At 37.5% G+C, this 13,037-nt stretch overlaps 1 protein-coding gene across 1 annotated transcript in view; it reads right to left on the reverse strand.

The window, feature by feature from the left end:
• LNPEP (leucyl and cystinyl aminopeptidase) overlaps nucleotides 1-13,037 on the reverse strand; it is a 31,425-nt gene that overhangs the window by 5,194 nt on the left and 13,194 nt on the right. Inside the window, exons 6-13 of the mRNA XM_084278733.1 lie at nucleotides 12,876-12,989; nucleotides 10,795-10,926; nucleotides 9,678-9,809; nucleotides 7,763-7,923; nucleotides 4,320-4,408; nucleotides 2,731-2,911; nucleotides 2,026-2,182; nucleotides 617-801 (exon numbers count right to left, since the gene is read on the reverse strand). Coding sequence (XP_084134859.1) covers nucleotides 617-801; nucleotides 2,026-2,182; nucleotides 2,731-2,911; nucleotides 4,320-4,408; nucleotides 7,763-7,923; nucleotides 9,678-9,809; nucleotides 10,795-10,926; nucleotides 12,876-12,989 — 1,151 coding nt within the window. The remainder of the gene's footprint in view (nucleotides 1-616; nucleotides 802-2,025; nucleotides 2,183-2,730; nucleotides 2,912-4,319; nucleotides 4,409-7,762; nucleotides 7,924-9,677; nucleotides 9,810-10,794; nucleotides 10,927-12,875; nucleotides 12,990-13,037) is intronic.

Consider the following 13,037-nt stretch of genomic DNA (forward strand, 5'->3'; position numbering starts at 1 on the left):
CATAAAAAGGGTCATCTGAGAAAAGAAGGAAGAAAGTCACGAAATGAAAAGATCAGCTTGAAAGAGTTCCCCCTCTCTCGAATTTTAAATTCTGTAGTAATTTTAAGTTTGTTGGACTGAATTCAAGCCAGTCTACTTGAAGTCACTGTGAAAAAGCAACTAGTATTAGTAAATGAAATAACAATAAATAGAAAGTCTGAGCAATTCTCTGTGGCTCAAAATGCTCACAAATCCAGAGCAGAAGGAATTCTGCAGAATAAAAGGGTATGCTCTGACTTTGCTGCTAAGTAATCTTCCTTGAGCATTCAGCTTAGGAAACACTGATGGAAACAATTCATTTAGTTTTGCAGTCACACTTAATGAGACTGCAGATGAAGTCTTAAATTCTAGCACAGTTCTCCCTCCCACCTTAAAACAGCAGTAACATCATCATGAGGAACAGTAAAAGAAAGAATGAAGTGCTTTGTAATATTCAGTTGTTGGTGGTGTGATTTGGTTTGGGTTTTTTTCTCAGTTTGGTTGTTTTACTTGTTGTGGTTTTCCCCCAAAAATAATTGTGTCAAGGTAACAGGGAAACAGGTAGGTAAAAGAAATGGAAGCCCATTTTTTGTAGTACCTCATTGTTCCATTGGACTTCATCCACTTCTCAAACATTTCAGTGGCAGTTGTTCTACAGTTTCTAATATCATGGGTGCAGGCAAAAGCAAGCAGCGTGGACCGGAGCTCTCTTTCAGACACGGTTCCATCATCAGTCCAGCTCTGTTGTTCAATTTTATTTCCAAGCAGGTGGTCTATTCTATGCTAAAGGAAGAAAAATAATTACCCCTCTTCTAAAATAATTGTTCTTCACAAGAGTATGTTTATATACCATATTAGTTTTTTAAAAGACAAAAAGTTGTGTTTTAGAATTGCAGAAACTAAACATAGTAGATTTTCATACTATTCCAATCCTCATATTCTACATCTTAACTGTATGAATACATACTGGATACAACATAGACCTGAAAGGTGTGCTATTTTAAATTGCACATGGAAACTGAAGACTATTTGTGGGGTTGCAGTTCAGACTTGTGTGTTCTCAGCTTACTATCTGCAATAGCTACAACTCAGGTATGCTTAACTGCTTGTAACTCCAATAATTAACTCCAGTTAATACATCTAAGTTTAGCACAAACAAACCCACCAATCAACCCTTATCTATAGGGTGACCACTCTTCACATTTGTAATTTTGGAACCTGCAAAAAATCACAGCTAGGTGCCTGACCAACTACTAGATTTCAGCTGAATCACTTCACCTTAAATATAATGTCATAGACACTGTGTTACAAACCACAGATTGGGCTATCACAGCAGATCTGTATTGAGTATTTTTTTCCTTAAATGTTTTATAAAGCAGTCACTAATTATTCTTACCCAGTATAAAGGGATTTTACCTAATAACTTCCTTCTAGACTAAATTCCTTTGTTGACATTCTACTAAGTAAAGCAGCGTTTTCATTTCAATCCCATAGATGAATATAGAGACAAGGCTTCTTAATAAGAAGGAAGACAGAGAAATGAAAGACATTTCCTCAACAAGAACTGAAGCTACAATGTAGATTTCATTGCATCCTGTAGCATCACATCATATTAACCTTATTTTGCAGCTGGAAGGATACAATAACAACTATTTACGTGTTTCTTTTTTACAGAAAACAGCTTTGATTTTTTCCATTGCCTCCATACAAAGCAACCAGTTTAATAACGTTGGAAATAACTTTTCTGTACTTGAAAAATGTCATGGACTCTGTTTAATTACATATATAAACTACATTGACTAATTTATCACCAAACTATTGGTGACAAAAATCACCATTTCAGGAAAAGATCATTACTACTTGAGCAGGTAAAACCAGTGACTGTCTAGAATTCCCACCCAACTTTGTGAGATTACTGAATATGTTAAAACAATCACACTTAAAACCCTAATGTAATTTTAAAGAACATTGCAGCTAATTTGCAACTTACTGAAAACTAAGACATACCATGACTCGTTCTGCCAATTGTTGTTCGCCGTTTTTCTCTAAAAGGCTGTATATCAGACTCAGCTGAAACAAAGCCTGAGTGAGTGGTGCAGTGCTGTTCTCTTTGTTAAGGTAATCAATCAGCTCAAAGGCTTTTTCCAGAGATTCTTTTCCTAGACTATAGGTCAATGAACACAAACATTAAGGTGGTTTACAGAACAAAAGCACTCCCTGAAACAAGGTCAGAAGTGGTGCTCTCCATTACATTAACAGAGGGGTAGGTGAATAGAAGAAGTAACATAAGAAACAGTTTAGATCTATAGATTTTTATAGTATAACACTATTAAGATAGCAACAAAGCAATAATGGCCTCACACATGCCATCAACTGACAAAAATGAAAGAGAGGAACACTCATTGACAGAATGCAGGAAAACAGTCCATTAGCCAGATTATCAAACACTAAAAAACCACAATGTCTTCCAAAAATGGAAGCTATCACGTGGGTCTTTCTGATGCAAATAAATGGATGCTGCTATATAGAACAGGGAGATAACATCTAATACCAAGTAAATTAAATTAAATATTTATTAGGAAACACTTTCAATAGGATAATGAAGACCGAATTAAAACTCCTCTATAGCTGTCCCCTCTAGAATCTAAGTCTAATCTTTTTTGACTTGGAAAAAACACGTATTAAATATTTTTTCCTATATAAAAGTCTTACCTTGCAAGACTGAAGATATTGTTGATCAAATTGGCTCTGTCTTTAGGACTCAAGGCAGTGTGTTTTTTTTTTAACAAATCAATCAGTGTTTTCCAGTCTTCAGCATAGTGTACAATGTAATAGCCATTCATATCCACATTAAATTTTATCCATTCCACCTCTTCTGGAAGCTCAATGACAGCTAATGGGCAGACAATCATCAGCAGAAAGAAATATTTAGCATTTGTGTGTTTAAATCCAAATCTTTGAACTAGACTGTTTCCAGAGAGCCAAAAAATATTTATCAGCCCACTAGTTTCCCCAGCTATGAAGAAAGGCCAGCACAATGGTTCCACAGGACTCCAAAATTCTTCCTCCTTCTTCCTACATCTGACTGAATGAACAGTATCACAATCTGCTCAAGATATTCTACCCCATGTACTTCTCCCCCTCTCTCATATCCTATGCATCCAAGTGAGTGATGGCTTAGTATGAATATAAGACCATCAACAGGGCTGTTGAAGTTGAAACAAAAATTACGATATCAGGCTAAGTACCTACTAGTTCTAGTAAGATCAAGAACACATTCAACTAAACAGCTTTGGCTTTCCATTATGGTAATTCATAATATTTATTTCAAAACTCCATCTCAAATGAAAAAGGCTAGGAATAACTTGAAGGCTTTGTAAAACTAATGCCAGAATGGCATAAACAAAATATTTAATTATTTTATTTCTAAAGTAACTTTAGAGGCCTGGAAGTTTGTAAAGATTGCAAAACTGCAAAAATGTCAAGATCATCTATAAGAACTTGATTTAAATTTGTACAGTTTTATTTCAAAAAGTAGAAGTGAGAAACAGGTTTATTTAAAATAACTGCCAACTTAATGCACTGAATGGTAACATAAATTGAGAAGAAAACAGTATCAGACATAAGATGATGAGTCAGAACAGCTTCAATAAAATGCAGAAACTATTCATTTCAGTGCAGAGAGACAACCAAAGTGATGTTAGGACACTACTACAAAAAGTGTATAGTAACTTATCACTTGGTAAGGACGAAACCCAGGGCTGAATAAAAAAATCAACACAGACAAGCGATTTGATTTCTGGGTTCAAGTTAGCCACTGTGGCAAGAGCAGATAATTTATATGACAAGATCTAAGGGTTAATGATCTACAATAGCATTCTAAAAAGCTTTATCCATTGCAGATACAGCGTTCTCTTCTACCATTCAAGAAAAATAGTATTTCAGTGGAACATGAGTTCCTTACATGTTAGCAGATTGGTACAGCAGCTCTCCCATTACTCACACTCGATAGACCGTATCAGTTTGAGACATTTTGTTGCTGCACTGGGATGAAAAGACTACAGGCTTTACAAATTTTAAACTGGTGATTCTGCCCCAGTTCCTGCCATTTACTTGTACATATAATGCTTACTGGGAACTAATGCCCTTATGATGACACCACCAGTAATGTTTGGGTCCATATTTCTGTGACTATTTTGTGACACTTCCTTCATTTTCACTTCTTAAGGAAGTATGTGCACAGAAAGATCAGTTATCTGTAACACTTAAATAACATGCTACCAGAGTTTTGAGTCACATACCTGACTTCTGGTCCAGTAAGTATGCATTAGTACAATGGATCAAGTTGCAGCTACTAGTTATATAGGTGAGAGGAATATGCCATAGATAACTGCAAAGGAAAGCAAACATTTACTGATATAGCAAACAGATATCTTTCTTGAAGTGTTTGGGTTAATTTAAGCATTTTAATATGTTCCACTATTAAAACCACGGTATGCTGTGTAAAACAATCAAATATAAATCTCACCCATATAATCAGAGTATGATAAATGACAGATAAAACAAATGGGAAAATTTAATAGAATCACAGAATGGCTTGGGTTTGAAGGGAAGGTCAGTGATATCCTCAACTAGGTCAGAGGCACAGACCCCCTTCCATCTTGACCTTGAACGTTTCCATGGATGAGGCAACCACAGCCTCTCTGGTAAACCTATTCCAGGGTGTTACTGTGGTGGTTTAGGCCTGGCTGGAGGCCAGGCACCCACCAAAGTCAGTCTATCACTCCCCTTTACAGTTGGACAGGGGAGAAAACATATACTGAGCAGCTCAGGAGTCAAGATAAGGACATGGGCAAAATAGACTCAACACAGAGTGAAGGAAAGAAAACTCTCTACTTTATTACACTACACATAGTGAAACCAGAGTCAGATAATGAGCACGACCAGATCTTAAAGCACCTTGCCCCCACCCCTCCCTTCTTACCAGACTTCCCTTTAGCCATGATTTCATTCCTTTCTTCCCTCCCCGACTGTGGCATGAAGAGGGGCAGGGACTGGGAAAACGGGGATTTCAGTCAGCACCTCACAAGTTGGTTTCCTTCTTGGCCGGGGGGGCATTCATTCCACACACCCTTCTCCTGCTGCACCGTGGGGTCCCACCCATGGGACACAGTCCTTCATGAACTTCTCCAACGTGAGTCCTTTCCCACGGGGCTTCAGCTCTTTACCAGCTGCCCTGGTGTGGGTCACTGCTATGGTGCACAGTCATAAGTCACAATGTCTCTCAGTCTCTCTTCACTAGCTTTGGTATCTGCACAGCTCCTTACATCTTCTCACTCCCTTCTCTTGTGGCAAAATTCAGCTGCTTTCATTTTTTTTTCTCCTAACTCTGATTCCCAGAGGTGCTGTGACCATCACTGATGGGCTCGACCTTGGTCAGCAATGACTCTGTCCTTGTAATCGGCTGGCGTTTACTCTCTAGGGCCTGCAGAGAGCTTCTAGCTGCTTCTTGAAGCAGCCATCTCTGCAGCCCCCACCCCCCCCCCCCCCGCCTCTCCTCCACCAGGACCCAGCTAGGCAAAACTGTGACAGGTACAAAGCTCATTGTAAAAAGGTTCTTCCTCATATGCAGTCTGAATCTACGGTCCTTTAAAACCATTACTCCTTGACCAATCACTGCACTCCCTGTACACAGCCCCTCTCCATCTTTCCCTTTGGTATTGAAAGACAAAAAGGTCTCCATTGGAGCCTGCTTGACTTCAGGCTAAACAACCCCAATTGCCTTAGCCTGCCTTCATAGGAGAGGTGTTCTGTCCCTCATTTTTGTGTTCCTCTGGACCTGCTTCAACAGGACCATATTGTTTCTGTGATGAGGGTTCCAGAACTGGATGCAGTATTCCAGATGAGGTCTCCCCAGAGAGGAATAGAAGGACAAACACTTCCTTGCTGGACAGTTCTTTTTGAAGAAAGGACAAGATTGAATTTCTGAGCTGCAAGTGCACATCACTCAGTCATATCTAGCTTTTCATCCGCTGGTATCCCCAAGTCCTCCTCTGTGGAGCTGCTCTCAAATCTTTTTATTCTCCATCTTGTATTGACCCACAGGGAGGTCATTGCATTTGTCCTTGTTGAACACCTTTATGAGGTTCACACAGGTCCACTTTCAAGATTGTCCAGATCTCCCTGAATGTCATCCCATCCCTCAGGCATGTCAACTGTACCACACAATTTGGTGTCATCTGCAATTCTGCAGAGGATACACTCAATCCCATGATCACTGATGAAGGCGTTCAGCAGTACTGGCCCAATAGGGACTCCTTGAGGGACACCACATTTCCTAGTACTTCTTCCTTAATTTTAGCATGCTAAGTAACTTGTCCAAAGTCAATTGGACAGGAAATCTCTGTCTGTATCAGAAGTTCAGTCATTACTGAATTTTCACTTCAATCCAATGTTACATCTTCCTGAAATTTTGTAAGTTCTATTATTTTTCAATAAGCAATGTATCTTGATTCAAGTACAGCATTCAAGTTCCAAATCATGGTAATAGAAACCATAATTGATAACATACCACAAAGACTGTCTCAAATGAACTGCAGGGTGGAAGCATAAATGCTATAGTGGCTCATAATGATGATAAGGACTTGACTTTCGAGAAAGAAACAACTTTAAGTTGAAAAGACATGCACATATGCACTCCAGTTTTGACAGGGATCCCTTCTGTGTATGAATCATACAGAGTACTCTTCTTCAAAAACTTTTCATGCACTCCCCAAAACCAGAATAATTAAGCCTTCTTCCCTTCAACCACACATTGTTTTCATTCCTCCACATAGCAAAACTAAAACAAAGCTCAACTGCCAATATTTCAACAGACAAATTCCTTTCACAGGCCTGATTCTGCAAAATGACGCTAAGGTCTCAGTTCCTGTTAAGACTTCAGACAACTGAGTAAAACCACCAAAACCTGAAATGGATTCAAACCTACATATTTTGGTTTGTTACAAAATACAGTAAGGTTTATTGTACAAGACATATATGAAGTATCCTTATTTTTACAATTAGCAACTGCCACATCTTTGCTTCTCCAGCATTTGTATATGTACTTCCTTTTACATTTTGATACAATGGATATTGCCTCTCTCATATACTCAGATATTTGTTGTTATGCATTAGTGCCATCTTAAAAATTTAATGCTAAGAAAGCTTTGATTCCATCTTCCCTACTTTCCTCTAACAATAGCCAAGATGTACAGTGAATTTTGGCAAGAAGGATTAGAGGCTCCAAAGACACATGCATCTGTATCTTCTACAAACTTCTGCAACCTGACTTTCTACAGCTTCTCAATAATCACACAAAAGCTTCTGAAATTAAAATAAAACTTTACCTGTGTGTTCTGTCTTCTTGGTACTAGAAAGCCTGAGGAATTAATTCTATTATTTACCCCAACTAATCTCAAGCTTAAAATCTTCCGCAAAGGATGCAAATATGAAACTCTGTTTACAAAAGACACCACAGACTTTTGCCAGTTGCTTGACTGGAAACAGACTAATTTCCAAACTTATTTCCCTTATCTTAAAAGACATATTAGATGTGTGAATTTTGGTACCAAATTCTCTATCCCTACCTGTCTTCAAGAAAAATACTGAAACCCCTGAACACAAATGAGAAAGATGTACAAGGTACGAGAAAGGTATCTGCAAATACGTTTTAATGGATAAAAAGTATTAAGAAGGTAGTAACCTTGCATCTGATGTCCAATTTTCTGGTTCCACACGATACAAAAATTTCTCTTGTTGCACAGAAATAATCTTTCCCTTTCGGACAACAGTGACTAGAGGAAATCCTTTGTGCAGAATCCAAGTTTTCATCAACTTTTTTACATCTAGTGTTCCATTGGTAATCTGTAAAAAAATTGTAACAGGAAAATGGCAAATAGAGAATATTTTTAACCCTTCCTCCTTGACTTACAAAACAGTAGCATGGTTCTGCATCTGTAAACCATTACTTTAACACTGAGCTTGTAAATTTCATAAGAAAAAATTTAGCAAGTGTTTTTTATTTTCTTGAGAGAATCCTAGCCAAGCAGTGGAAGACAAATTGGAAATATCAGGTATGTTGAACTGAATGTGGATAAGAGAATGTTAGAGAAAAGACTTACAGCTTCCCCAACCCTCTTTCCTTATTGGTATTCTGATATTATATGGGTATTTAAAGTTAAAGATTTTATTTTTATTCTGAAATGAATATTATAAATTTAATTAAACTGATGATGTTTTACAAATGTTGTAAAGAAACCCCATCTTATCCTTTATATTAAACACTCTCTCTCTTTTTTTTTTTATTATTTTTTATTTTCCCACTGTGCTTTTGCACAGCTTAGCCTCTGACCTCTTGTACTCTTTCAGGAACTGTTTACATTACAACATCCCCACTAAGGGATAAGTTATAAACCTATCATGTCTACATGATACTGAGTCTTTATTAGCAGACATGATAATCCATCCTGAAAATACAGTATGTACCCTAATTTACAATCATAAGTATGTTTTAGACTAAGCCATCAAGAAGATAAGGAAATTAATATATTGTGATTCCAGTTACATTTAACTTTTACCAACCTATAGCATGCCTTCCTCTACTCATCAGCAAATTACTGCCCACTGTTCAAGCCAACTACAACATGTACAGCTTACCCTCATGGAAAAATACTGTATTATTTATGTCGAGAACTGTAAACTTTAAATAGAGGTTTCGATTCCAGGAAGCAATTCTCTATCAAAAAGTTTAAAATTTTTAGAATTTGAAGACTACATGTTCTTTTCATTTTTATATACTCCCCAGACCCACTGTTGGCTAATTCCTCTTCTTCTGTCTTGTTACCACAAGCTATTATTATTACAATATTGTTACATTTGCACTCTTCCTCATGCACACTGTTCCACTCATACTCTCTCCTCCTCATGTACTCTCTTCCTTGCATGATCATGACCTTCACCCCTTCCTTGCTCTCTCTCCCTCTTTCAACCTCTTTTCCTCCTGCCCCTTTTCCCCGCTCCTTCACATGCACTTGTCCCTGTTCTTCCTGGCTCCAACAGGCTTCTCTTCTCTTGCTCTTGCTCTCCTGTCTGTGTTCCTGCTTTCTTGCACAACTGCTCTCCTCCCGTGGCCACTTTGATCAGACACAGCCTTATGCCTGCTTAACCATTTGAGAGCTGCTAAATGAAATTTTCCCAGACATTGTTTTTCTACAATTCTAGCACCCCTTGTTTAAACAGAAGCTATCACTGAAACTAAGTTACACTCACAGAGAGACATCTACAGTAACTGGACTCAATTATTCCTTGAAAGTGAAGTTTTGTCCTGCATTTAAGATGACTTTTTATTCTCATCTTAACACACTAACAAGGCAAATCTAGAGCAGAAATATACATTCTGATGTGTCCACACATGTGGATATGCATGGGAGTACATACCCACTTCCAGGACTTTTTTTGATATGAGGTTCAATGGAGTCCTAGAAGCAATCCACATATCTGTATGACAGAACTTCAGACTACGATGAGCAAGAAATTCAAAGTATTTACTTGCAATGTATCTATTAGCTTATGTCTTTCATACACAATGAAAACCAAAACACAGTATAACAAATGGATACCTCATTCATGCTATCCCACAAATCATCACTCCGGGCAGATCCATACATGTGATTATGCAAGTATATTTCAATACCAGCTTGGAAAACATCCTTACTGAGATAGTGCTTCAGCATCAAAAGAAGTGAAGCCCCCTTTAGGGAGGAAAAAAAATCGGTAAGTTCTTGTTACAGAGTTCTTTGAAGCATATGCATATTATAGCTCTTTAAGAGTACAAGAGTAACTCAGAACGTGGCAGATACTATCCCACACAGTATAACTTGAAAAATTACCATAACAGTCTCTTGCCTTGGAAAAGTAAAAAAAAAAAAGTGCCATTTCACTCTTGCATAAAATCAAATACAGCTACAAAAAAGGCTAGTACATCTTAAAATATTTTTAGTTGCTTTGGAAAACTTTAGCTTTTATATTTCAAAGGCTCAAAATACAGTTACAAAACAAGCTAATAGACCTTGACATTTGTATCAGTTAACATAATCTCATTTCTTATGGATATGTCTCTGCTGGCTGTCATATTTCATTAGCAGTACTCCTCTGTTACAGAACTGAACTTGTGAGAGACAGTGTTTAACAGTCACATGATTTGTGGTTATAAACTCACACCCAATCCTCATTAGACATTAGAAATAATCAAGTTGCAGATAACCAAGATGTGCAGATAATTTTACATTCCAGATGCAAGACTCCAGATCAGAAAGTTTCTAAAATAATGTTTTTTAAAAACAGATACTCTGTGAGAAGGAGCAATCGCCTCAGGAAGTGCCTTGCTGTTACTGTCACTTGTTACAGTCTGCTATCAGAAAAAGAATTTATGTATAACTGCATATTTCATTTCATCTACTGGGTTCTGCCCTAGATCTTAATGGGTATTTTACTTTGTGCTGAAGCATGCACCAAGCAGAAGGATGTTAAGTAAGGATGCAAACACACATTGTTTTTTCCTAATTAAAAGCTATGAGGACACTCAGAAACACAGCTGAGATATTCTGTATTGTTTGTGCTAGGTGTAAGGTGCCCCCAGACAACTGCCAGTACATACTGCCTTAACACGTGATTCCAGACTCATGTTTTCAATAGGCATTTCACTTCCCAAGTATTTCCAAATATTTTCAAAGTTACCTTGACGTAAGAAACTGCATCAAACATCTCTTGAATTTGCTCTGAAGACTGAACAGCAGAAGAGACAGGATGTGAAGAATTCAAGGAATCCTTCATCATAGCCTTGAAAATCAAATTAAGGAAATCTTCATCCTAAAAGAGAAACATCTATAAATGTCTGAGAAGCTAGAACATCCATGGTAAGCAGAACAGTAATAGTTGTCTCTGCTTTGCTCTTCCATTGGTCTTACATGCCATTATTTGCTATTCTACCAATGAAGGCAGCAAAATAATTGTCAAGGTAGCATTTTTAAAATCTCCTCTTTCACTGCCACATTTTAGCTGAGAAATCTCACTTGAGTTCACACCATTAGCGAGATCCCTAAGGTCCCATCTCAGGTAAATGCATCATTGGCACTAGAGAAAATAAATGTACCTGCTACGTAACAGTGTTCTTAATTTCAGATTTGGTTCACAGATGTTTTCAGTTCATTTACAGGAAACAGGAAATACAAAAGCCTGAATTCTTGAGAATGGTTTACTATTAAAGCATGAAATCTAGGCAAATCACACACTGCAGTGATGTTCACATAAATGCAAACACCACCTTATCTAGTGATGCTAGTACCAAAGTCTCTTACTACTTTTCTTCTATAAAGAAGATACTTGAATTCAATGCATTGTTACTAGAAGTTGATTATAGAATCATTAAGGTTGGAAGAGAACTCCAGAATCATCCAGTCCAACTATCCATTTTGCACTGAGACTTGAGTACAGGATTTTTCTATGCAGTTGAGGGTTACCAAAAAAAAATTTTTTCAATTTTAAAGGTATTTTTCTTGAATAAGGCACCTTGTCAGGCACCTTTTAGAATTAAGTACATGAGTGTTACATGTGTCCTTGTTAAAACATTAGACTAGTTTTATGTCTTCCCCTCACCATGAATGTACTCAACAAGCAGAGTAACAACTACACAGACGAATTTTCAGGTGCCAAACTAAACAACTAAGCTAAGCGAAATGAAAAACTTTTAGAATACCCATCTCTGAGAAAGAATTATACTGAACCAAGTTAGCAAACCAAGCTTCTTAATGCACTAAAAAGGGTGAATTGAGAAAAACTTGTACTCAATCAGAATGCTGAGAACACAGTCCAGCAAGCAGAAGCAGTACACATAAGGGTTTTAATCCACTGACTAATGCAAATCACATAAATACTTCTGAAAGCTGGTTCCAGAGCCCACGTATCTTCTCTCCTAGGAGACACCTTCAGCCAGAATGCAAAACTAGTTTCTCCACTGCCCCTTCTATTCAGTTCCACCAACCTTTACATCTCTGTCTGCATTCAGTTACAGGGGTGCTTTATAGAAGTATCTGGTATTGCTACCTTAGAGAGGAAAAATCAAATTTAAATCCTTTATGTTTTCCAGAATCTGAGAAGCTAGATCACTTAGTACCTGAATAAGTTTTCAAATGATCACTAGGTTGTTATACCAAAAAGATTCTATCCTTCAGTCATATGTATAAACAGAAGTGCCTGTAGGAGCAGTGGTTTGTACTAGTAGTGTAACCCAAAGCTATAAGAATTTATTGGGTGGGTCCAGATGATACTTTTACATCAGGTCCCCTGATTTGTGTTCAGACACTAGCAAAGTACCACAAGGGTGGAAAGACAGGAGTTACTACAGGTATGTTTAGTAAACTAAAGTTCTGGTGCCTCCTAAGTCTCTTAGGAAAAATAGAGACTTACAAACTTGGTCAACAACATGCCTGGGCTTTCTGTATAAAGATTTTAAATGGTAACTTTTTAGACACCTATACCTTTTAACATCTGCTATTTTGCACAAATGTTTTAACCTACACAAACCAGAAAGACTGCATGTAGTCTACCACTAAAATAAATAAATAAAATCCTTACAAAAACAATGTACCCTGTCCAAAGCCCCACCTCCCAAAACACTTCCAAATGTGCCAAAGCAGAACAGATACAGTATAATCTAAACTGTGCCCAAAGTGAATTTCAATATAGGTTTATAACTGTCAGTTCTTTTTGGGAGGTATTACAAAGCAGGTACAGAAAGTGTAGCTACATAAAGTACTTACTGAGTGTAATTCTGGAAAGATCTCCTCCATGGCAAAGTACTGCATGAAAGTTGCAAATCCCTCATTCAGCCAGAGATCGTCCCACCATTCCATAGTTACTAGGTTGCCAAACCACTGTGAGAGACCAAAAATATCTTTCTTTTTCAGAAACAAAATCAAATG

Source organism: Gallinula chloropus (assembly GCF_964237585.1).
Source record: "Gallinula chloropus genome assembly, chromosome: Z".
Classification (NCBI taxonomy): domain Eukaryota; kingdom Metazoa; phylum Chordata; class Aves; order Gruiformes; family Rallidae; genus Gallinula; species Gallinula chloropus.